We start from the raw sequence: 26,458 nt of genomic DNA on the forward strand, positions 1-26,458 counted from the left end.
ATGTGGTTGTGGCTGAACAATTTGCTGCAGTCCTAACCAAAACACATTGGTGCAATTTCATGACAATATGAAAAATTGACAAGCTACCACATGTCCACAAACAGCAGAGCAAATCCAATCAAACTAAAGGGATGAACTTGTGCGATCATGCAAAATTTACTGATCCAGCTCTTGATTATCCATTTTGTCATTTAACAATAAAGTTATGTTTCACAGAAATGTTATTAACTACAAATATAACCATATAACACATAAATCACTTTATTTTATGTATTTTATGAATCCACTGGAAATGTTTATTTGCTGGTAAAACCTTATCCTGAAAAGTTAGTGCAAACAGTATCAAAAAGAGCCCTACTTGCAAATCATCTAATTTGTGGTTTATGATAGCCCAAAATTTGACATACTATAACCCTGGTGTGAACACAAACAAAAAATGTATTGTCGAGTATAAATGTTTTATGCTGCCTATTCATTAAAAACCCCCCATTGAGTTAGGCGAGTGCAATAGCCCTTTCCTTCATGAAAATACCTGGCCAACAATAGCAGGCATGTACTTTTAGTACCATTGGTCAACAGGAGACGACGAGAAAATCCTCACGGTTAGAGCTACATCTGACAAAATATACAATGGTTACAACTCCTGCAAGCCAATCATATTTGCTCCAGGACATCAATGCAAAATATCTGAAGACAGCATTCTAAGGCCTTTCATCAGCTGCTTCAATTATCTTTCAATCCTTCAACATAGGTAACACAGCACTCCATTGAAACAGTCTAGACAACTGCAAAGGAAGATATTGCCACTCGGGTATCGGGTAAAGGGCATCTCCAGAAACAGCTCAGCCATCTTACAATCATGTCCAATGGCATCACCAATGAACAAAACTCAAGAGAGTATACAAAGTGCTAGAGTAACTCAGCAGGTAGACAAAATTGCTGGAGGAACTCAGCGGGTGAGGCAGCATCTATGGAGTGAAGGAAATAGGCGACGTTTTGGGTCGAGACCCTTCTTCAGATTGATACTTCAACCTCAATTATCAGTTGTGAAATCCCATGGGTACAATGTAAACCATCAGAACTTGTGGAGCTCTAGCTAAAACTCTGAAGCCATTCCATCAATTACAAACCCAAATCCACAACGTTTCCTGACGATCCTGCCGTCATAAATATTGGGCCAAAAGTTTGGAATTCCTTGTCTGTACAAATTATAGGATCATCACGAATTGGTAGCCAATCTCAAATATGATTAGGAATTAGTCATATATGTCAAATCTACCAGAAAACTGCACCCCAACAATTTCCCCTATTCTCCATGCACCAGAGTAGAACCCATCCACCTAATTTAAATGTTTTTGACTTTTCTCTGTTCTTTCACTTACATTGAAATCTAATGGCTCTATCATTAATCAGGAAGAAACCACCAACAATAACTAATTTCACAACTCACTAATGAGCCAGTTGTACGGGTCATAACGCAGCTAAAATGTGAAGGAAAGAACTGCAGATGCTTGGTCCTAAAGAAAGGGGACCTCTCTGATGATTGTTTTCCATACTAGATCATCGGAGATGTCCTCATTCTTTAGGAAATGGGGGTTCCCCTCTTCCATTATTGATGAGGCTCTCACTAGGGTTTCCTCGATATCCCACAGCTCCGCTCTTGCCCCCTTCCCCCCATTCGCAACAAGGACAGAGTCCTCCTTGTCCTCACCTTCCACCCCATCAGCCATCGCATACAGCATTTAATCCTCCAACACTTTCACCATCTCCAACAGCATCCCACTACTGGCCACATCTTCCCATCTCCACCCTTTTCTGCTTTCCGCAAAGACCGTTCCCTCCGCAACTCCCTGAACAACTAGTCCCATCCCACCCAAACCACCCCCACCCCAGGTACATTCCCCTGCAACCGCAGGAGATGCAACACCTGTCCCTTTAACACCTCCCTCGATTCCATCCAAGGACCCCAACAGTCTTTTCAGGTGAAGCAGAGATTCACTTGCACTCCTCCAACCTCTTCTACTGTATCCGCTGTTCCAGGTGTGGACGCCTATATATCGGTGAGACCAAGCGCATGCTCACCGAGCGTTGCACTGAACACCTCTGCTCAGTCTGCCTAAACTTACCTGGTCTCCCAGTTGCTCAACACTAACTCCCCCTCCCATTCCCAATCGGACCTTTCTGTCCTGGGCCTCCTCCATTGTCAGAGGAACAGTGCAAATTGGAAGAACATCACCTCATATTTCGCTTGGGTAGCTTACACCCCAGCGGTATGAACATTGACTTCTCTAACTTCAAATAGCCCTTGCTATCCCCTCTCTCCATCCCCTCCCCAGCTCTCCCAGTCTTACTGTCCTACTACATTCTACCTCTGTCCTGCCCACTCCCGACATCAGTCTGAAAAAGGGTCTCTGAAAACGTCACCCATTCCTTCTCTGCAGAGATGCTGCCTGTCCCGCTGAGTTACACCAGCATTTTGCGTCTACCTCCTTAACACAACGAGTTGAACTTTGTTAAATATTTAAAAAATTGCTGTCGTTCTTTGTGGAGTTTTATTAGAAGTATATCAAGGCATAATTCAAATAGAGTCTACCCTCTTTATTACGGACCTCTTTATAATGGATTTTGGTTGTAGCGGAGGGAACATCCCCACAATAATCAGTCAGCATTGTCTCTTTAAGAACACAGGCTGCTAATTAGCATTGAAGTAGTTATGGATAAGGACTGGGCTGGTCCACCAGTTAAAGTTCTAAACTGGGGCAAGGCCATCTTTCATGGTATTAGACAGGAGCTTGCAAAAGTTGATTGGAGTAAATCATTTGTGGGTAAAGGGATGTCTGGCAAGTGAGATGCTTTTAAAAGTATGATAAAGAAAGATCAAGGCATGTACCTGTTAGAATGAAACCAAAGAACCCTGGAGTGAAGAACCCTAGACGACGAGAGAAATGGAGGCTCTGATCAGGAAAGAAAAAGAGGCATGGGTCAGATATAGGTAGCTGGGTCAAGAGTATCTCTGGAGCATAGGGGTTTGAAGAAGATACGTAAATTGGAAATCAGGAGAGCAAAAAGGAGGATGAAATAGTCTGACAGATATGATGAAAGAGAATCCCAAGAGATTTTAAGGGGAAACGGGTAACTGCAGAGCAAATAAGGCCGCTCAGAAATCAAAGTAGTTGTCTATCTGTGCAGCCAAAGGAGATTGGCAAGGTACTTGATGAATATTTATCCCCTACCACAGAGAAAAATAAGACCAGGGATCTTCGCAAAAATAATGGAGATGTCTTGAGGACAGTCCATATTAATATCAAGAAGCTGATGGATGTCCTAGAACATAAGGAGATAGATAAATCTCCCAGACCTGAGCAGATATCCAAAACTGTAGTAAGCTAGAGAAGAAATGTCAAAGTATAAAGTATCCTTTACTGTCATTCAAACTTGTTAGTTTGAACGAAATTACATAACTTGCAGTCATGACAGAGAATAAAATAACAGAACATACAATGAACACAGTTTAACATCCACCACAGTGCGCCAGGCACCTTGTCACTGTGATGGAAGACAAAAGTCTTAAAGTCCTTGTCTCTTCCTTCCTTGTTCTCCCTCTGCGTTGAGGCCATCCAGGCTTTTGATGTTGGGCCCCCTGCCGGGTGATGGTAAGTACCGCGGCCGAATCCGAGCTCAGCGAACGGGCCAGTTCAAACTCCGCGGCCCGGAGCGGACAAAGCTGCCACCCTCCAGACCAGCGGACGAAGCTGTTGTTGCAGGAGCTCTGGAGATTCGGTAACCAACCAGGGACCTGCGAGCTCCAGATGTTGTCGTCCACTGGGCTCCGAGGCTCCAAAGTCGGGCCGCCGCCGCAGCGCCACCACAGCCCCGAAGTCGGCCATCTTCGCGATGGTGAGTCCTGGCACTACCTCCGAAGCCTCGAGGTCGGCCCCAGTTGGAGGCCGCCCGCTCCAAAGAAAAGGTCGCATCCCCCCCCCGAAGGAAAAGACTAAAACATGTTTACCCTGCCCCCCACACATACACAACTAAAAATAAACTAAAACATACATCCAACAAGACAAAAGAAGAAAAAAGAGTCTTGGCTGAGATATATGAAGCATCAATGAACATGGGCGAGGTGCCAGAAGAGTGGAGGGTATCTAATGATGTGCCTCTATTTAAAGGCTGTAAAGAGAAACCTGTGAACTATAGACCAAAATGCCAAACATTAATGGTAGGAAAGTTACTGGAGAGATTTCTGAGGGATAAGATAAACAGCATTTGGAAAGATGGGGGTTGATTAGAGATAGACTGGGCAGGTCATTTTGTGAAACACCTACACTCAGGTCCACCTTGGCCTACGCGATCTCCCGGTTGACAAACATTTTAACTCCCCTTCCCATTCTGACCTTTCTGTCCTGGGCCTCTTCCACTGTCAGTGTGAGGTCACACGCAAATTCTAGGAACAGCACCTCATATTTCACTTGCGCACCTTTCACCCCAGCAGTATGATATTGATTTCTCTCATTTTAAGAAACCCATGCATTCCCTCTCTCCGCCCCTCCCCCACCTTCGTCGTCCTGCCAGTTGACATCCATATATCCCTTCATTATCTCCTCTTCCACAGCCAACAATGGAACATTGTGGGCTCCACCTTTCCTTGGACATTGGTGCTGGCTCTGATTTGTTCTGAACTTTATCATACTTCTAGTTTTCCTCTCCCCTGACTTTCTATCTGAAGGGTTTCGAACCGAAAAATTACCTATGCCTTTTCTCCAGAGATGCTGCCTGACCCGCTGAGTTATTCCAGCATTTTGTGTCTAACATTCAAAAGATATTTGGATAGGCACATGTATAGGAAAGGGTGAGAGAGATACGAGTCAAACACAGTCAAATGGGACTAGCAAATGGTGTCTTGGTCAGCAAGGACAAGTTGAGCCGAAGGGCCCGTTTCCATATTGCGTGATTATTACTCTAATTAGGCTCAGCAAAAACATCAATCTCTTTCCTGTCATTGGGCTAGCTATTTCTAGCAGAGATGACAAATACTTCATCAATTTCCTTGCAAAAAAAAATCTGAATAGTTGAGTATCCAAGGAAAAGTATTTAGAATGTGTAGGTAGGAACTGCAGAAGCTCATTTAAATCAAAGATAGTCACAAAATGCTGGAGTAACTCAGCGGGAAAGGCAGCATCTCTTTTCTTGCCTATGTCGCTTGTGCCAATGTGCCACAATGGGAAATGTGGCTGGAACTCTCAGACATGGTTTGTACTCTTTTCAGAATGGTCCCATTGCAACCTCTGGTTTGTATTGCCTCTTTTCATTCTTCCTACTAAAGACGTAAATAAGCATAAGCATCAATTCTGCATTGACTCTAAAACGTAATCCTTTAGATTTCAGCCATCAGCTCATTCCACTACAAATCTCCATTAAGAACATATTCTATAACCTTTTCACAGTCCGTTTTTCTTCCACATTTGCATATATTGAAGTGCACTATGCATTCCAGTCAGTGTGATCCTGAAACTGTGCTTGCAAGTGTAAGAGTGGAAGGGAAATGCTGCTATAACATGCCTGTCAGTGTCAATGACTGCTTGTCATCAACCATGTTCTTTTTCACTTAACTCAGTCATAGAGTCAATGCAGAAATGATGCTTGTTTATTTACAGTGGACTACATTTTTAATTTAAGGCATAATTTACAAATTACTTGATAACTTAAAAACATGGGTCTGTGAACAAAAATAACAAGTGGCAATGAAGGAAACAAAAAAATCCACAATAGAAAACCTCACAATTAATTTGATCAGTGTATTTAAATGTGAAGTAGTTTCTGGTCGGAACTTACCGAGAAGTGTGGCGTTAATTCATCTTTTTCCTCCTCTGTGAAGCCAAATACTGTTAATATTTTGGGCCTGTGATCAACCACCATATGCATCTGTGCACCTCTTCCTCTCACACTCCTGCCTCGACCTCTGCCTCGTGTTTGCATGGTCTTCCCACGTCCTCCAGGAAGAATGCCCAATCGTGCAGCCTGTAAGCAGACAATGGATTTACCTCTGTCCATTTATATGAGCATTAATATTAAAGACCTGGCACAAACAACGTGTCAAATTTGCACTACACAGCTCACATTATGTAATCGGAATAAAAATAACGGAACTGATTTGAAATGCAGAGATCTGCACAAGTGCAGAACTATAGATGTGCAGTGAGAAACAATTATAAAATATGAGAATTAGCAAAAGTCTACTAAAAAGTACACTGAACAAATCAAATAGCTCCAATTATTTTTGAAACCCTTCGGAACTCAAGACTTCACCGAGTACTTATTATTGAAAATTTCCCAATGGAATATTTTCTGGAATAAGCTTTTCCACTTTCAGAATTTCCTTTACCATGTTAGCAACTATACCTTAGTTTCATGTGTGTGAAAATAGGTTAGAAAATGCAGTAGACATTGATATTAATGGCGAGAAGCAATTGACATCTCAGTTTAAACTAAAATTTAGCATGCCCTTCTTCAGCTATGGAGAATCATTAAGATCAGAAAGCATTGATTGAGACTTAAATAGTATTTATTCAAGTTTCCCTATGAAACAAAGGCAATGTAAAATATGAACACAGCATTTACTCTGGTCATTTTCATCAAATTAATTGCAGTTGTTGCCAGCATTGCATTTAATGCAACCATTATCCGCACTGAAAATGTTATATAACTATTAGTTTAAAAAAAGCATTTTGTTGAATCATTGACTTCCCAATAGACTTGATAACAATTGAATCTGTTGATAATGGCTTGACTGTGCTCTGCCATTACTAACACATTTCTCAGATTCCTGAATGCTGCCCCCACACCCCAATATTTCAAACTCGTCAATTTTGCAGAGTCAATACATGGACGCTGGGCTCACAACATTTATTTATTCACTGTCACCCCCTCATTCGCTGCCTCTTTTAACCGAGGCTGGTAAGAGTGAAAGGCACATATATTTTATTTCTGACTGTTCATTTCTTGGTCCTTTGCATTTCGTTTTATGCATATGTTAATAATTTACACTCAGTATTAAAAACATTAGCAAATTTATAGATATTATAAATTGGCTGGTTGATAAGGATGAAGAAAGGTTTTGATTTCAAGCTGCAGAATGTCTGGTCAGTTAGTCATAAATTCGGCATAATGTTTAACGCAGAGAAATTCTTAAACTTGATAGAAGTATATAAATATGAAGGGCATCGATAGAGTAGATATTCCGAACCTTTGTTTTACCCGGGACTGGAGGACATAGGTTTAAGTCGGAGTCAAAATTTAAAGATGTGCAGGACAAGTTTTTTTGTTTTTTTTGCACAGAGAGTGGTGGGTGCCTGGAATGCTCTGACAGGGGTGGTGGTGGAGGCAGATGCGAGAGACAAAAGGCCTGTTCTTGTGCTGTTCTATGTTCAAAATATGAGTAATGGCATTGATCAGGTGCAACAAGGTACTGCAAATCAGAGGATATTGTGAGGAGGAACAAATAGACCTTAGAACGCATATCCTCAAACCCTTGTGGGAAGCATTATAAAGTGGTTAAAATGAGAAATAGGACGGGTTTGTTTGTTAGTCACAGCAAAGAATATATAGACAGGAAGGTGATGCCAAGTATACATATAATATGTATTTGGTACTAATTTGAGCATCATATGCAATGCTGGTCACCACATTATAAGAAAGGTCTGACTATATTGGAGGATGAAGAGAGGAGATTTATGAGATTTTTCCACGACTAGAAGGTTTTAGCTACCACAAAAAAAGTCTACATATGGCGGAGCCCTAGGGGCATAAACAGAAATAGAGATCTAAAAGAGCCTTACTACCACCCTAGAATGGCAAATCATTGAAAAGACCATACGTCAAATGTTTAACATAAAGTATGATAACTTTTGCCAGTTTTAAAACTTGACAAGGATGAACTTTGGCCACAAAATCACAATCTTATTTCCCACATCCAGGAAGAGGACATGCCAAGAGATTTCTCAGATACTGCAATCATGAACATCTTCAAGAAATCAGACAAATCTGAATGCACTAATTGTGGAGAAATCGCCCTGTTCCTTGTCACAAGTAAAGTTATCACCAGGGTTCTCCCCAAAAGTCTTCTGACCGTTGCCAAATAGGTACTCTCAAAATCACTAAGGAAAAATGAGGAAGCAGCATCTCTCACCATACATGAACTTTATGCCCTAACAAAAAGCTTCGACACCACCCATTAAAAAAAGGAATCCTGTGAACTTTCATACATGTACAGATACGTGTGTTTAAGATGTGCTGAAGGTTATCAATAAATAAAGCAAGCATATTATTCATTTACTTAATTTAATGTTTTAGTTATTTACTTGAATTCTAACTGCTTATAATTGTTTTATATATTTGTTAATTATTAGTTTAGTTTAGAAATACAGCACAGAAACAGGCCCTTCGGCCCATCGAGTCCATGCCGACCAGCGATCCCCGTACACTAGCATTATCATACACACTAGGGACAATTTACAATGTTTACTGAAGTCCAATTAACCTACAAACCTGTATATCTTTGGTATGTGGGAGGAAACCGGAGCGCCCGGGGAAAACTCACGCAGTCACGGAGAGAATATACAAACTCTGTACAGATAGCACCCATAGTCTGGATCGAACCCGTGTCACTGGCGCTGTTAGGCAGCGACTCAACTGCTGCTCCACTGTGCCGACCTAGATTATGGTTAAATGTTTTTTAAAGTTTAAAATACTTTAGAATCCAATGAACTGTCATGTTCTGCTTGGGTATTCTGAAGTGGGGCCTTCATATACAACATATTAAGACTACTGACTACCAGAGGAATGTAGGCAGACATACAGTGGCTTGCAAAAGTATTCATACCTCTTGAACTTTTCCACATTTTGTCACGTTACAACCACAAACGTAAATGTATTTTATTGGGATTTTATGTGATAGACCAACACAAAGTGGTGCATAATTGTGAAGTGGAAGGAAAATGATACATGGTTTTCAAATTTTTTTTACAAATAAAAAACTGAATAGTGTGGCGTGCAAAAGTATTCAGCCCCCTTTACTCTGATACCTCCAAATAAAATCCAGTGCAACCAATTGCCTTCAGAAGTCACCTAATTAGTAAATAGAGTCCACTTGTTTGTAATCTAATCTCAGTATAAATACAGCTGTTCTGTGAAGGCCTCAGAGGTTTGTTACGAGAACATTAGTGAACAGACAGCATCATGAAGCCCAAGGAACACACCAGACAGGTCAGGGATAAAGTTGTGGAGAAGTTTAAAGCAGGGTTAGGTTATAAAAAAATATCCCAAGCTTTGAACATCTCACGGAGCACTGTTCAATCCATCATCCGAAAAAGGAAAGAGTATGGCACAACTGCAAACCTACCAAGACATGGCCGTCCACCTAAACTGACAGGCCGGGCAAGGAGAGCATTGATCAGAGAAGCAGCCATGGCAACTCTGGAGGAGCTGCAGAGGTCCACAGCTCAGGTGGGAGAATCTGTCCACAGGACAACTATTAGTCGTGCACTCCACAAATCGGGCCTTTATGGAAGAGTGGCAAGAAGAAAGCCATTGTTGAAAAAAAGCCATAAGAAGTCCCGTTTGCAGTTTGCCACAAGCCATGTGGGGGACACAGCAAACATGTGGAGGAAGGTGCTCTGGTCAGATGCGACCAAAATTGAAGTTTTTGGCCTAAATGCAAAACGCTATGTGTGGGTGAAAACTAACACTGCACATCACCCTGAACACACCATCCCCACTGTGAAACATGGTGGTGGCAGCATCATGCTGTGGGGATGCTTTTCTTCAGCAGGGACAGGGAAGCTGATCAGAGTTGATGGGAAGATGGATGGAGCCAAATACAGGGCAATCTTGGAAGAAAACCTGTTAGAGTCTGCAAAAGACTTGAGACTGGGGCGGAGGTTCACCTTCCAGCAGGACAACGACCCTAAACATACAGCCAGAGCTACAATGGAATGGTTTAGATCAAAGCATATTCATGTGTTAGAATGGCCCAGTCAAAGTCCAGACCTAAATCCAATTGAGAATCTCTGGCAAGACTTGAAAATTGCTGTTCACAGACACTCTCCATCCAAATCTGACTGAGCTTGAGCTATTTTGCAAAGAAGAATGGGCAAACATGTCAGTCTCTAGATGTGCAAAGCTGGTAGAGACATACCCCAAAAGACTTGCAGCTGTAATTGCAGCGAAAGGTGGTTCTACAAAGTATTGACTCAGGGCGGCTGAATACTTTTGCACGCCACACTTTTCAGTTTTTTATTTGTAAAAAAATTTGAAAACCATGTATCATTTTCCTTCCACTTCACAATTATGCACCACTTTGTGTTGGTCTATCACATAAAATCCCAAATAAAATACATTTACGTTTGTGGTTGTAACGTGACAAAATGTGGAAAAGTTCAAGGGGTATGAAAACTTTTGCAAGCCACTGTACATTCCTGGCAATTGGCTGGGTAAAGACCACCTCCCCCATTAGGCTTTACCCATTTAATCAACCTCACAGGAACTGTGCACAACTTTCAGAAATGTGAGATTTAATTATGCTACATTTTAAATAATTGAAAATGCATTGATGTTTGATTATCCTTTATTTTGCCTTTTTTCTATCTGCAACTCAACATTTCAACAGTCAATTCAGCGATTTATTATCATATTAATTTGAAGTTATACTTGATTCTTTCATCTTTCTTTGGAAATGTATTATGGAATAGTAATTTTACTTTCTCAGCTGAAGTGAAACCTGAATTGCACAGGTTAAATGAAGAGGGAAGTTTACTCTATTCAAACCACCAACATGCCTTAATCATAATCTCAATCCCATATTTCCTACACCATTTTTAAAATGCGCTCAGTTCGCTTAGGCCTGCTGAATCTCCCGGTTGCTAGCCATTTTAACTTCCCTTCCCATAATGACCTCCCTGTCTTGGGCCTTCTCTATTGCCAGAGGCCACCCGCAAACTGGAGGAACAGCACCTCATAATACGCTTGGGTGGTTTACAACCCAATAATTCATTCGCCTATTTTAGGTAATAAACCATCCACCCACACCCTTTTTACCCCGCTTCTTACAGTATCCTGCCTGGGCAGGCACGATAACCCCACTCCCTTCCTGCTGCATCCCTTTGTCTGGCTTCACATTCCTTCATTCGTTATCTTACACCCTTATCTCCTTTTTCATCTCTAACCTTTGCCAACCCATCTGCCAATAAAATACTCACCTGTATCCACCTATCACTTGCCAAGCTCTGTCCCACCCCTACTCTTTTTCCAGCCTTCTTTCCCTCCCTACTACAATCAGTCTGATGAATTTAATCTATCCTTATCCTCCAGAGATGCTGCCTGACCGGCTAAGTCACACCAGCACTTTGTCATTTAAGTCAAGTCATTCCAGTATCCAGTTCCTTGGTTTCTCCAATTTTGATACATTTTGTAACAATGACAACCTGGTGCTAAAATCAGCTGCATGCTTTGCAGCTGTGCTGTAGATCTGCAACATTTCAAAACCACTTTAGGTCCTTCCAAACCCATTTTACGCAGAAACCGAGATTTAGTTCTATTTTATTTATTTGGTGTCAACCACAAGGTGATAGTTGTGAAATCGCCTATTCAGGTTACTTTGTAAGCTAAATATCTGACTGTCTTTGTTGATGTATTTACGACAAACCTCACCTCCACTTGGAGCTGGTTCAGCTTTTTACGCAAATCTGTCGTATCCTCTCCCGAGTTAAGCTTCTTGTGAAAATCCAGTTCTGCATCCAATAATTCCTTCTGTGCCTAGATACAAAAAAAAAAGATAAATCAACCTTCAACTATAACTTCTAAAGTCAATAAAACAGTTGATACTCTAACTTATGGCATTCAATTAGAAAAAAAATGGCAACCACTTAATTAATCTGCTCTAACTAAATTCTCAAATTGTTAAGTTTGTTAAATTACTCAATGTACAGATAATTCTGATTGGAAAGATCACTTGTCCTTCCTTCCAATTCCCAAAGCCTTTATAAACCATTCACCCCTGTGCATCCTCCATCGTAACTTCTAACTACCAAATGGTAAAGAACTCATGGACCTTGGGCAATAAGTTTGGCAGGTCCACTGCTTCTACCTCAGATTAGTTTATGTCATGCATACCAGGATACAATAAAATTCCTTGTTTGTTTGAAGCTCAGAGTAAACTGTGTGCATGGTAATGGCAATGATAAATACAATTAATGATAAATCTTAACTATTCCAAATACATAATAGTGCAATAATGGAATAACCAAATGAGGTAGAGTTAAGAGTAAGAGTACATGGCAGCACCTCCAGGAAGAGAATGTGAAGGAGGTGACATGTACAAGGCTCTGATAGCAGTGGGGCAGAAGCTGTTCTTCAGTCTGGACATCAGGGCTTTCATGCTTCTCTATCTTCTCCCAGAAGATAGTGGTGATCTCCCCTCTACTACTTCAGTCCAGAGAAAGGGTCTCAATCCAGAATGGAGATAGTCTCTTAATTTTGAGATTTGCCTGAATACAAACTGCTTTTTCAACTCACCAGTGTAGTATCTAGATTTATTACCAAGCTCCTTTTAGATCAGTAAATGAGATTATAGTAACTAATTTGCTATCTTAGAAAAAGCTCAGGTAAACAAGTCGGACGAGGAAAGATCTTCGAAGCAAAGAAAGCTGCTTGAACATAAGCAGTTTTTTTTTAAAATTAAACTGATGGCAACATTCTTTCTAATGAATCTTAACTAAATCTAGAGCTCAATGGGACAGTATTCAAGCATAAATTTCATTCTTAAAAGCCAATAAATTACTTTTTTTTTTAAAATAGTGAGTTCTATTGGGCAAGTAAATCAAATGTATTCATTTCCCATTGTAACAATAACCTGTACATGGTTGTAACTTATAGCAAACAGAAAAAGGTCATGTCTCAGACCAGTCTTCAGCAAATCTAATTCCTTATTTCATTCAACCCCAATATCTACTTCTATAACTTTCCAGAAAACTTACTTCACAACCAACAATTTGTCCTGGTCCAACCACACAGATGTGATTGCCAAGAAATCACGACAACGTCTCAGATTCCTCGGGAAAATTAGCATGTCTGCAATGACTCATTGAACAAATTCTCGAGATCCATAGAAAGCAGGTTTGTGGGAAGCATTTTAACTTGATTTGGCAACTGCTCTGCCCAACTAGGTAAGAAATTGTAGGGTTGTAGATGCAGCCCATCCTATTACACAAACCAGCTTCCCACTTCTGACTTCATCTACACTCCACAATGCCTCGCGAAAGCAAACAATATAATCAAGAAACTCTCATACCAGTCATTTCCTCTTTTCTCCCCCTTTCCCATTGGATGGAAACTGCAAATGTTTGAAAGCACGTTCCACCAGATTCCGGAACAGCTTCCTCCCTGCTCTTATCAGACGTCTGAAAAATCCTCTCGTGGGCAGAGGGTGTCATCTTGATTTGCAAACCTACCTCATTGTGGCCCTTGCACTTTTCTGCACTCTCCCTGCAGCTGTATCACTCTATGGTATTTTTCTCTTTGCAAGCCTGTTGTACTGGTGCATGGCTTGATAGTACAGGTGCACAACCTTTTATCCGAAAGCCTTGGGACCAGACACTTTTCGTAATTCAGAATTTGTCGGTCTTCGGAATGGAAATTTTTTAGCGTAGATTTTAATGGCTGGCTCAGTGGTAGAGTGCTCGGCTCATATCCGCAAGGTCGCGAGTTTGCGCCTTGATCCCGGCAGTTACTCAGTCGCGAGTTTGAGTCTTCAATGTCGTTTTTTCTTGCAGAATAAATGTCTGTATGTAATGCAGTGTGTTGAATGAATTCCTGAATTTGTAAATGTGCCCGCAGCATTGAATCAACTCTCGCACTCATGTCACCCTAGCGGGGCTACATGCCCTTAGGCGGCCTAGCTCGGGGCCGAGCTAGGTCGCGAGTTTGCGCCTCGATCCTGGCAGTTACTCGGTCGCGAGTTTGTGTCTACTATGTAGTTTTTTCTTGCAGAATAAATGTTTGTATGAAATGCAGTGTAGGAGAGGTGCACTGACTGTGTGGGCAGAACTTTGGAAGTGATTGCCCACCAGTCTAAAAAGCCGATGTGTCTCCCTGTCCCTGGGATAGCAGGGGGCGATCAAACAGCACAATACCCCCCTCCCCCTCCAACTCCAGAGGAATCCGCTCCCCGATGGGCCGCTACGGCGACAAGTGGCAGTTTGCCCACAGCCCGAGCTGCGCCCCCTCATCCGCCACCCCAAGAACAAGACGTACCTTGCACACCATCAGCTTCTTCCCCTACGTGTTCCTCTGGAGTTGGAGCGGGGCTGGGCTGGAGTTGCTGCTGGCTGTGGGTCTCTGGGATCTCCGTGCTTGCAGTGGGCCTGGGGGTCGGTGTCCCGTTGGTCCTGACGTCTCCGGCCACCCCCCTGGACTGGAGCTGAGACTGGGAACTGTACCGCCCTTGCCCCCTCCCTCTGCAACTGCAAACAACCCCACTCTCCTGCAAGGGCGGTACAGTTCCCGGAGGATGGCAGGTGGCCGGAGACATCAGGACCAACAGGAACCCGCTCCCCGATGGACCCCTACGACGCCCCGAGCTGCGCCCCGTCATCCGCAACCCAGGTTCCTCTGTAGTAGGAACCAAAGATCTTTGGTTGGAACGGGGCTGGACTGCTGCTGGCTGTGGGTCTGTGGGATCTCCGTGCTTGCAGTGGGCCTGGGGGTCGGTGTCCCGATGAGGGGGCGCAGCTCGGGGAACGGCTTCTGGTGGTCCTGACGTCTCCGGCCAGTTTGCAGTTTTCCTCTGTAGTTGGAGCGGGGCTGGGCTGGGCTGCTGTTGGCTGTGGGTCTCTGGGATCTCCGTGCTTGCGCTTGAAAACGTTCACCGAGGGCGGCCCGCAGAGGTGACAGCGGAACCTCCGGTCGGTCCTCGAAGAAACGGGAACTAAATCCCCATTCATAAAAGAGAAGGTGAGGGTATATTGCGCGGGAAGGTTAATAATTGACAATATGCTGCGGCCTGCCCGCTGAGTTAAAAAGTTCCCACGCAAGATTCACGATACACTGTGTATCGTGAGTCTACCGTGGGAACTTTTTAACTCAGCGGGCAGGCCGCAGCATATTGTCAATTATTAACCTTCCCGCGCAATATACCCTCACCTTCTCTTTTATGAATGGGGATTTAGTTCCCCTTTCTTCGAGGACCGACCGGAGGTTCCGCTGTCACCTCTGCGAGCCGCCCTCGGTGAACGTTTTCAAGGACCTTTCTTCAAGGACCCCAAAAATGGCCGCTATTCGGAGGTTTTCGTTATTTGGATCTTCGGATAAAAGGTTGTGCACCTGTACTCATGAATGGCGTGCTTTACTGGATAGCACACAAACCAACGTTTTTCACTGTACCTTGGTACACGTGACAATAATAAACCAGTTCCAGGACCAAATGTTACTCTTCCAGTAAAACTAAAGAAATTCTCTTCTTATTATTAACATTTTAAAACAAATAAGGCACTGGTTAACTATATATGAAAAGAATCAGAGACTAACGTCAGATTTAGATTTTGGTTGCGCTGGAACCGATGGCGTTGGTGCTGATGTGGCTTTTAGCTCATCTCGCAATTGTGATATTCTTTCCGTTATATCATTAATGGTTTTCATAATTTTGGCTCTGTCCTCTGTTTTCATATTTTTATTCTTTTCCAACCTGCAAATTAATACCTGTAAAGGAAATTAAAAATATTCAAATAGTTCTCAATCTATACTCAATAACGTAAAATCAATAGTACTATCCTTGCAAAATGAACACTGTCACATGAATTATACAAAATCTTTCAAATTTAGAATGGTGCAATAACAGAAGGGAAAAAATGAATAGGTCTAACATATTATGCAAAACTGCAGGGAAAATTGTCCTTATTATCTCAATCTTACATCTGCATTCCTCTGAATAATGGCCTTGCACAACATACATTTCTTTTACTCGTTATTTCCCAAGAGGCCTTTCAATTTACAGAGGTGGTTGGATGAATCTTGGAAAATTAACCTGCAGGTACATCTAGCAATTAGGAAGCCAAATGATACGCACACCATTACTGCAAAGATGTTAGAGTAAGAAAAATGCAATTATATAAGACTCCAAAAGAGATGCTACCTGAAGTACTGGGTGCAGTTTTGGTTTTCCTACCTCAAGGAGAATATGCCTGTTTTTACCAGGGAGTGAGAGGGTCATCTTATGAGGAGATATCAAGTGAATAGGGTTATATCAAGTGAATTAGGCTGAATGTCACAGGACATGATCAGAGTCCTGTGACATTTGGCCTTATTTTTAAAACACTTGGAACCGAAATAAAGACAAACAATATTCATGAAATTCAGGAAAATGTAAAGAAAAAAGCCACTGAGTCCATCACATCAGGTGATCAACAAAAAGAGTTGCCCAACCTTAATCCATTTTCCAGGATTTGAGGAATGGCCTTATAGAAACATAGAAAATAGGTGCAGGAGTAGGCCATTCGGCCCTTCGAGCCTGCACCGCCATTCAATATGATCATGGCTGATCATCCAACTCAGTATCCTGTACCTGCCTTCTCTCCATACCCCCTGATCCCTTTAGCCACAAGGGCCACATCTAACTCCCTCTTAAATATAGCCAATTAACTGGCCTCAACTACCTTCTGCGGCAGGGAATTCCAGATTCACCACTCTCTGTGTGAAAAAAGTTTTCCTCATCTCGGTCCTAAAAGATTTCCCCCTTACAAGTCACAGCTTTTCAAACAGACATCGAAGCCCTGGAAACATAGAAAGTAGGTGCAAGAGTAGGCCATTCGGCCTTTCGAGACAAATTTTCAATGTGGCGAGGAGTTCTGTCTCAATTACCTTTCCAGACATTGAGTGCCAGACCCCCCACACCATCTCAGTCCAATCTTTTTAAAGTAATGTGTCCATTACTTTAGTTTATGGCCAATCACATTTGCAAAATAGGCCCACCTTTTATATTCCACTTCAATTAAGTCTACCCTCAGCTTCCTCTGTTCCTCAAACACCTTCGCATTTCCATCTTTCCACATAATTAAAATTTAGTACTTGCAACATCTTCATAAAACTAGTCTGCACTTTCTCAAGTGCAGTCAGAATTTTCTTATCATGTGGTGGAACTGTATGCAGAGCTTAAACAGTGGCCTAAGTGTTCCATCCAATCCCAGCATGGCTTTCTTGCTCCTTGACTAATGATGGAAAACAACCTTCATGTCATTTTAACCAGCTAATAAAATGTTACGGGTCTAGATATAATAGATAATGAATGGCTGTTCCCTTCAGTGGAGGGGTCAAGGACTAGAGATCACAAGTATAAAATATAGAAGGAGGAAATGAAAAGCGACACACGGAAAACCAGTTCTTATTGTGCAGATGGATACTGAAAAGCAATGTCTACAGATTTGGTGAATCCAGATTCTATGTTCATTTTCCAAAAGACCACTGGACAAAAATGTGGTGAGGACATTTTTTGCAAGGCTACAGAGAACAGACAGGCAATCAAGAATATTTTATTGTCATATGTACCAGCAAGGAATTACTTGCTGCAGGTTAACAGGCCTGTAAATGCAATAACATAAATATATAATTAATACAATAAATTAGTAGGCATATTAGGTGACCATAATAATACAAACGTACAACATCTGTGGCAACCAAAGACACAGTCCATAGAAGATCATAGTTACTGAGATTAGTGTTGTGTTGTGTTCAATAGCAAATGTTTGCTGCGAAATAGCTGTTGTTGAGTGTTGTGGTTTGGTTTTCAGGCCTCTGAATTTTCTTCCCAAGGTAATAGCAAAATGCAAGCGTGGCCTGGGTGGTGTGGATTTTTGATAGGTGTCCTTTGGAGGCAGCACCTCCTATAGATCCCTTCAATGGTCATTATCTGTGGACTGTGGCAATGTCCACTACTCTGTATTCCCCTTCATTCCTGGGCGTTCCAGTTGCGGAACCAGGCCATGATGCACACTCACTGTTCTCTACTGAAGCTTGATAGAGTATTCAATGACATCCTGAATCGCCTCAAACTTCTGAGGAAGTAGAGGTGTTGATGAGCTTTCTTTGTGATTGTATCAAGTTACTGGGCCCAGAGATCTTCAGACATATGCACACAGAGGAATGTGAAGCTGTTGACTCTCTCCACCACTATTGACAAAGTCAGGTTTGTGATTCCTCAGCTTTCTCTCCAGAAGTAAACAATGAGCTCCTTGGTCTTGCTAATGTCAAGAGCAAGATTGGTGTTCTGGTAACAATTAATTATTTTCTTTGGGATGGGAGAGATGGGTGGGGAAGTTGTACTGATTAGTTGAAATAGCAGTGATCCAGCAGAACCACAAGGGGTCAACTTGCTACCTTCTGTATTCTGTATTCAATCTTTTCTGCCCAGCTACCGTTAAAAATTAGTAGACAAACTCCTGGTCCCATTTGCATTAATGTACCTCCCAAGTAGAATTACCTTGCAAATCAATTAAGCAAATTTCACAATATTATTAAATTCATTTAAACCTTTATCAACATTTGAAATGCTCAGTGATCCAGCAGGTAATAGAAACTTGATCATTAGGAGGTAGGTTAGTAATTAATAGATCGAGGAATATTGGTGTATAGAGAAAGAACACAGCAGAGGACGCAAATTGTTCCCACATGGCAGACTATGCCTGCAGTCCCACAGCAGCCAGCAAATCCATCCCACCGACCCCGCCCCCCAAACACTCATTTGTATAAAAATGTTGGGAGTTCGTAATTTGGAGACAAACTTAATTTTTGACATGTGCTTTTACCTTCTGGTACTCAATTTGTTTTTCCAGCATCTCTTGTTGTTTCTTCCTCATATCTTGCTGCAATTTAAAAGCTTCCTAAAATTAAAAGTAGACATTTTATTTTAGCAATATTTCAAACAAAATGTTTATACTGTTAAACCGCAGTAAAATAAAATTGACCCGATTATAAAAAACATTTTCTGAAACAGATATGTTTAAAGATTTCTGGAAAAGATCCCAATCTCAAAGTTAAGAACATTGTGGGTCATATTATAAAAGGACTACAATATACTTGCAACATAGAACACAATTTATTCTGGAGTCAATATTTTACCAATTATGGACACAAATCTGCAAAGTCTATGAAAATTTATTGTCATTATTCCAAAGCGTTGGTGTAAGACTCGAGAATAAAAACTCTTATGAGGTGGGCAGCTAGTCACGCAACATTTTATTTTAATAAATATCCCTCACTTTACCAATAAATTTCCTATTATAAAAAAACACCTTCAAAATGTTTCTCCAACCAGGATCTTACCACACTGCCATAAAAGTAAATTCATTTTTATGCCCTTGTTCTAGCTTTTCACAAGTTCACAAGTTTTGGTAGTAGAATTAGGCCATTCGCCCCATCGAGTCTTCTCCGCCATTTAATAATGGCTGATCTCTGCCTCCTAATCCCATTTTCCTGCCTTCTCCCCATAACTCTTGACACCCGTTCTTTTCTGTTCTGACAATAGGTTATCCGATCAGTTTATTTAGAAGCATAATTTTTGTCCTCTCGTGTCCTATCCTCTAGGAGATTATTAGAGGAATGGGACCAATTAGATCGTCCCAAATTGAGCATAAACATAATTGGATAAATGCCCTCCTTCCACGTTATAAGTACAAGAATAAGGACTACGCTTCCATTTGGTTTTATATCGGAATCGCTCATTTTGAACTTTAATGTACATGGAAGCACTGTCTTTCATTGTCCACTCCACCACCTTTTAGAAGCAGCTGCTTATCGATTTTCACCAATTGTTGATGTTAACCTCACATTTGCCACCTCTCTGCCTATTTGCTTAAGGTTCATTTGTAACAGAATGATTCCATATATTAAGTGGTCATCTCGCATTATACAGGGTTTGAAATAAATACATTTTCAATTTAATGAGTATCAATTTGATGGGAAGACTGAAATAAGTATTATTCTGTTTCCTGTAAAAATGAAGATGCCATTTGCCAACTACCATTTATGTCACAACTAAACAGATTTCATTTACAGGAAACCAGTCTGTCATTCATAATTTATTAATGATACAGAAATTAATTTGTCAGTATACAAATGATGCACAGATCTGAGTGCGTCGGTAGGAATTGTGTGCACAAGGTAACTTTGGAATGGTTTAAACCATTTGCCAACTGGTTTTAGACCATTCCAAAGTTACTGCGTGCCCACAATTCTTACCGAAGCACGAAATAGACCTGAGCATCATCTGTTTTATAGAATGGGGGGAAAAAAGTAAAATAAAAATAAAAATCTGCTATTTTCCAAATCATGCATCCGGTAATTACCGGACACATGATTTGCCTCACGGTACAGCAGCCGCTTTTAGCCAATCAGATTGCAGAGATTCTTAGTCTGAAGAAGGGTTTTGGCCCGAAACGTTGCCTATCTCCTTCGCTCCATAGATGCTGCTGCACCCGCTGAGTTTCTCCAGCATTTTTGTGTACCTGCAGAGATTCTTAGACCCATTTTATAATACTTAATATCTTTGAATGATAACTTTAAGATCAGCGATTTCAAAACAAACAGCAATAATGTCCAAGTACCTGTTTTTTCTTCTGAGCTTCTTTAGTTTCAAGTGCTTTACTCTGTGCTATAGACTTATGAGTTGGTTTTGTGATAGAAGAACTATAGCCTGCCTTTACCAGACTGGTGGATGAAGGAAGCACCTAGGGGAATCAGAATTAGCACAATAAGTTCACTGTGTTAGAATCACGGTCAAGTATTACACCATGTGAAACATCATCCAATTTCTGCATTAGAACAAAATAACCGGATGGCATCAGAAAATGTTAGTCATAACATTCAGGTGAGGTTGAATAACCGGTTGCAATATCATCTGTAATCATTATATATTTCCATATTTCAAACAGAAGAGCAATCTGCTCTTTCAATTCCACAGTACTCCATATATTACGGTATAATAAATATTTTTTTGCTGGTAACACATTCAAGTATCTAATTCAATCACCATCACAAGGCAAAATGATTTTCCCACCATACTGCATATTGTTTTTTTTCTTATTATGTACCTATGAGTACTGTTCTGTTCCAAAACTGGAATTAGTTAAACATTGTCCGGGGGGGCCCCCCCCCCATTATGTTTTCCCTGCTTTCTGAAGTAGTCCAAGGCAAACAAACATCCTTCTGAGTCCAGTAGACAAGTGTTACTATGTATCTTATTGCATTCTTATGATGAACCTTTGGTCATATTTTTGAAGTAGGGGAAGAAAAACAGGTCTTCAAAGAACAGTAACAAATTCATTTACAGCACTTTGCCATAAGGACATAAGTGATAGGGGTAGAATTAGGCCATTCGGCCCATCAAGTCAACACCGCCATTCAATCATGGCTGATCTATCTCCCCCTCCTAACCCCATTCTCCTGCCTTCGCCCCATAAACTGACACCTGTACTAATCAAGATTGCCATGATGCTTCATCATCTCTGATGAACAGAGGTCTGTGGCGTTATTAATCAAACTCTTTTCTGCTCAAGGACATTAAAAGTAGATAGTTTCTATTAACTTGGTCAATTCTAATCACTTTATTACAACTTAAGTAAATCTGTAATTTATTTGCTAGAACACTACATACATTGGTTTTCACAGTTCTTTTAGTGACACCTGAAAATTGTCATAATCAAGTCATACTACAGGGAAACAGGCCTTTCTGCTAACTCGTTCATGTTGACCACAATGTCCACCCACGCAAAGTTTCATTTAACTGTGTTTGATCCTTATTCCTTTAAGCCAGGGGTTCCCAACCTGGGGTAAATTTACCCCCAGGGGGTATATTTTGGCCACCCAGGGGATAAATTTGTTGATTCTGGATTTGTGCTTTTTTTGTTCCCATTGTTTGGTTCTGGTATATTGGTATCTGTTCATCATCAGTTGTTCTTAAATAAGTGAAATAACATTGTTATGTGGTATTAAAGTTGCCAGGGGTAAACGGGACGACAAAGGTTGGGAACCCCTGCTTTAAACCTTTTCTATTCGTGTACCTGTGCAAACATATTTTAAATGCTGTTATAGTACCTGCCTCAACCACTTCCTCTGGCAAATCATTCCATATTCATAACACCCTCTGTGCGATAAAACTATCCCTCTGGTTCCTGTTCTTAACATTCTTTAAAATATAATCCAATCCACCTTTAACACCAATTGTGCATGCATCAAAAGGCACATACTGGAGCTGGACATTATTGGTTAATCATCCGCACATTGATTGTCAAAGCAATATCCCTGTTTCAATTTAAGATCTGGGCAACCAAAAGTTTGAATTACACAAACCTGTATTTATCCAACTTTAAAACACAGAAAAATAGCCCTGTAGTATTTACTTCACATTATTCAATGAAAAAGAAATGCAGCTCAGGTTTATCCTTTTATATATAAATTGGAATCATCCAGAGTTTCATTTGCTTCTTCCACAATTCTCTTTACTGACCCAATTGAATTTTCACCATGCATTCCCCTATCACAGTCCTCAAGGGCAAATATTCCATCCAGCTCCATCCACCTTTCCTTAGTTTCTCACTTAACTTTGCAACTGCCCTCTAACCTTAACTTATCCACAAAACCCAAGTACATCCTTTAACCACATTTAATGACAAATGATTCCCAACCTTCCCTTTCAATTCCTAGTGTGAACTCTCACTTTCAACACCATCATTGTAGATGCCAAAAATTAAATGTATTCAACATGACTGCCTTGCAAGCCACTGCCAAATACTCAACCATCTTAATGTAGAAAGGAACTGCAGATGCTGGTGTATATTGAAGATAGACCAAATTGCTGGAGTAACTCAGCGGGTTAGGCAGCAAGTCTGGAGAAAAAGGATGGGTGACATTTCAAATCGGGCCCCTTCTGCAGACTCAGTCTGAAGGGACTTCAGACTCATAAGAAGGGTCAGCCTGACGAAGAGTTCTGACCCCAAATGTCAGCCATCCTTTTTCTCCAGAGATGTCGCCTGACCCACTGAGTTCCTCCAGCACTTTGAGTCGATACTCAACCATCTTTTCCTGGTGTTATTATTAAGCGTTCATGCCATTGGGATGTAGATTACCCAGGCAGAATAGGTGCTGTTCCTATAGTTTGCATTTGGCCACACCCTGATAGGCCCATGTGGGAATGGGAAGATGAATTAAAACTTGGAACTCTGGAAAGCCATGACAGAAGAATACAGGTGCTCAGCAAAGTGGTTGCTTAGTCTGTGCTTGATCTCACCAATGTAGAGGCAGTGATATTGAAAGCGTTTAATGCAATGGAGGTGGTGTGGTGTCTGTGCATCTTTACCACACCTGGAAAGGCTGCCTAGGTCCCTGGATGGAGGTGAGGGAGAAGTTTCGGGCATAGGTGTTGCACCTCCTACGATTGCAGGGGAAGTGCCTGAAGAGGTGGAGGAATGGATTGGAAGAGATGAGCACATGAGGGAATCACAAAGAGTGCTGTCCCATTGGAAAGCAGATAAAAGTCTACATGAAGTGGATCTCTGTAACATCATCAGCCCATTCCCCTCAGGGGAGTGTCTGACTCGCCGAGTTGCTCCAGCAGCTTTTTACTTTGAGCTCCTTATCAGGCCTATCTTACACATTACATCAGCTCATTACATCAAATGTTTCAAGTTTAGTATTTCTTTTCTTGGTGTTCAAAATCACTTAAAGAACCTGTCCCCATCCCTATTTGCTCAACATTCATTTCCACAAATACAATTTTTTGTCAAGAGGGAGAAACATGAAAATATTAATATCAGATACCTGCGAAGCTTCTCCACCTGTCCCAAACTGGTTTGAACAGGGTTGCAACCCGTCAGGCTGATTTCCACCAACTGACCCAAGTCGTTGCTTTGCTGGTGTATTTGTTAGCACAAAAGACCCTGGACTTTGGTTTCGATTTAAAATCTAAAATCACAGAAAACAGGTCTGAGACATCATAACACTTCTTCCTCCAAGCTCATCAACTTAAAAAAAAAAATTCCATGCTTCTATATTAACAATGAGATTTTTGAATGCCTGCTTTTAGAAAATGGTCTGGTCACCCTTTATAGAATCTGCGGTTTATAATAAGCTTTCTCAAAAAGTGTTAAGACTGAATGCAAACATAATTCAGTGACATATCATTTTTTAAGTAACATGTTTGTAAAAACAAAAAGCAAACTACAATTGATTGTTTGCAGGATGCAAATGACAAAAGCACCTGACCCTACATCAAGGAAGCCTAGGTTACATTTGATAACTGGTCATTTCTGTACTTTTAACAAAACCAGAATGGTAATTTCCCATTCAGTTTTTATTTTAAAGCAAGGATAAACAGTTGAATAAAATACAGTGTGAAGTAAAAACAATGTAGGATAAAAAATGATTTTAATGACTGCAATATAGTAAAGCAAGGGAGAAAAGATCAAGCAAAAGACATCGACATAGTTTCCAACATAGGGAGCTGAATGTATAATAATAAAATAGTACCTTATGAACTGTGTTGTGTTGCGATACTGCTAATTGTTGTGTCTGAACTTCATGCTGATGCTGATGCTGATGTTGTTGATGTTGTTGATGTTGTTGATGTTGAATCCCATTGTTTTCTCTGTGCCAATACACCCTAATAAATCTATTGTTCAATACTGCGGCAGTACTGGAAATGGCTCGCTTTGCCTCCTCATTGTGCGAGTACTGAATGAGAGCTGCTTCTGGATCCCCTCCAAATGCAACCTGTGGGATTAAGCAGGGAATCGAGATGATACAGAAAAAATAAAATTCCTCAAATTCAATGCTCATTAATAAATAAGAGTTGTATCGATGTTTACTGCATAATTTAAACATGAAGTATTCATGAATTATCTTCCTCCAGTTCTCTTACCTGAATGTTGACAATAGTACCAAATTTACTGAAATGTTCATTCAGCTGGGTAATGGTGTTCATTTCCCTTGGGATCTTGCGTACCTCCAGCTTTGTGTTATCGTAAGCATGCTGAATTTTCTTCTGGAAACCTTGTTTGTTTTGATGGTTAAAATGTTGCCTGCAAATTTTGAAAAAAAGTGTAGCATTTACAAAATAATACCCAGAATTGAAAACTTTTACACTTGGTTAAGAATCAGCTTTGAACATTAGGATGTAGTGAAATTTAGTTGCGTCAAATTTAAATCCAATCCCAAATGTATCTTTCAAACCATCACTACCAAAATAAGCAGCTTCTAAAATCAACATGCAATTCTATCTCTATAAACACCAGACTGCTCTCTTGTAAAATGGAGGAATAGGAGGTGTTGCCATTATCAGGTTTGCATGAGAGTAAGTGGCCGACACTTCCTAAGGTTTAGATAAGTAAAAATATTGGGATTCCAGAATAGATGCAGAGATCTCTGTTTAGAGAAATCAGAATTCTAGAACATTCAGATAAATAGCTGCTTATTTTGGACTGAGACAAGAAATTTCTTTGTGAAGAGTCGCAGATAAATTTTGGAAGCTCTCTACCCTAGAGACCTGTGCACCGAGTTCAAAAGTTGATGGTAGATCTTTGAGCAGGAGGAGCTAAGGAGAGGAACATGGGGTGGAAAGTAGATTTTAGCTATGAGATTCCAAATGACAGGAACGCTGGGGTTATTCTCATTTCTTCATAATCACCTTGTCTCAACATGAAAATGGTTACCAAATTAATGTAAAAAGTATAAAAGGATGTGTTTAATTAAAAACAAATGTTGTAATCTAGACTAGAAAGATACAATACTTTCTCTCCACTGAATGCATAACCTTCATATTTTACTTTCAATATGCATGTGTCCATTTAAATATAAGGAAAAAAATCTCCAAAACAGCTATTATACTGTGGGACGGGGTGCTTTTTCGTTTCATTAGTGACCCAAATCTGTATTTATAACTTATTGTGTAAAATGTTTATAGAAATCATACCTGAAACTCGTCAAGAACAAAACCTGCACATATTTTTAAAATATGAGAAAAAACTCAAATTTTCCATGAAGTAATTGTCCAAACAAAGCACTTTTGACATCGAGTCAGACGCCAATTGACCAATCACGCGCTTGGTTTCATGCTAGCTAGGCAGCGAGCACACTGCGATCAGGGCTGCCTCCTAATAACATCACAATAGCAAGGTTTCGAAGGAATAAAGGTAATGCTAACCTTGCTGATAATTTTGTTTTACAACTGATTTATCTTTAAGTTATGATGTTGTGAACTGTGAAATAAAAATGATAAATAAAAATGTAGAGCTAGGGTTAGGATTAGGGTCAGCCAGTCGGTCGGGCTGTCGGCCGGCCGGTGGGTGCAGTGAGGGGTCGGCCGGCCAGTGGGTGCTGTGAGGGGTCAGTAGGTCTGATCGCTGGCCGGTGGTGGGTGCAGTGAGGG

The 26,458-nt window shown here is 40.9% G+C and overlaps 1 protein-coding gene across 7 annotated transcripts in view; it reads right to left on the reverse strand.

Moving 5' to 3' along the window:
• The window catches only part of rbm27 (RNA binding motif protein 27), a 95,624-nt gene that overhangs the window by 20,850 nt on the left and 48,316 nt on the right, over positions 1-26,458 (reverse strand). For all 7 annotated transcript variants that reach the window (XM_033029890.1, XM_033029887.1, XM_033029891.1 and 4 more), the window contains exons 11-18: positions 24,953-25,112; positions 24,562-24,804; positions 23,854-23,997; positions 20,643-20,765; positions 18,846-18,920; positions 15,577-15,747; positions 11,704-11,808; positions 5,833-6,018 (exon numbers count right to left, since the gene is read on the reverse strand). In XM_033029890.1, the coding sequence (XP_032885781.1) occupies positions 5,833-6,018; positions 11,704-11,808; positions 15,577-15,747; positions 18,846-18,920; positions 20,643-20,765; positions 23,854-23,997; positions 24,562-24,804; positions 24,953-25,112 (1,207 nt within the window). The remainder of the gene's footprint in view (positions 1-5,832; positions 6,019-11,703; positions 11,809-15,576; positions 15,748-18,845; positions 18,921-20,642; positions 20,766-23,853; positions 23,998-24,561; positions 24,805-24,952; positions 25,113-26,458) is intronic.

This window comes from Amblyraja radiata, chromosome 11, assembly GCF_010909765.2.
Source record: "Amblyraja radiata isolate CabotCenter1 chromosome 11, sAmbRad1.1.pri, whole genome shotgun sequence".
Lineage (NCBI taxonomy): Eukaryota > Metazoa > Chordata > Chondrichthyes > Rajiformes > Rajidae > Amblyraja > Amblyraja radiata.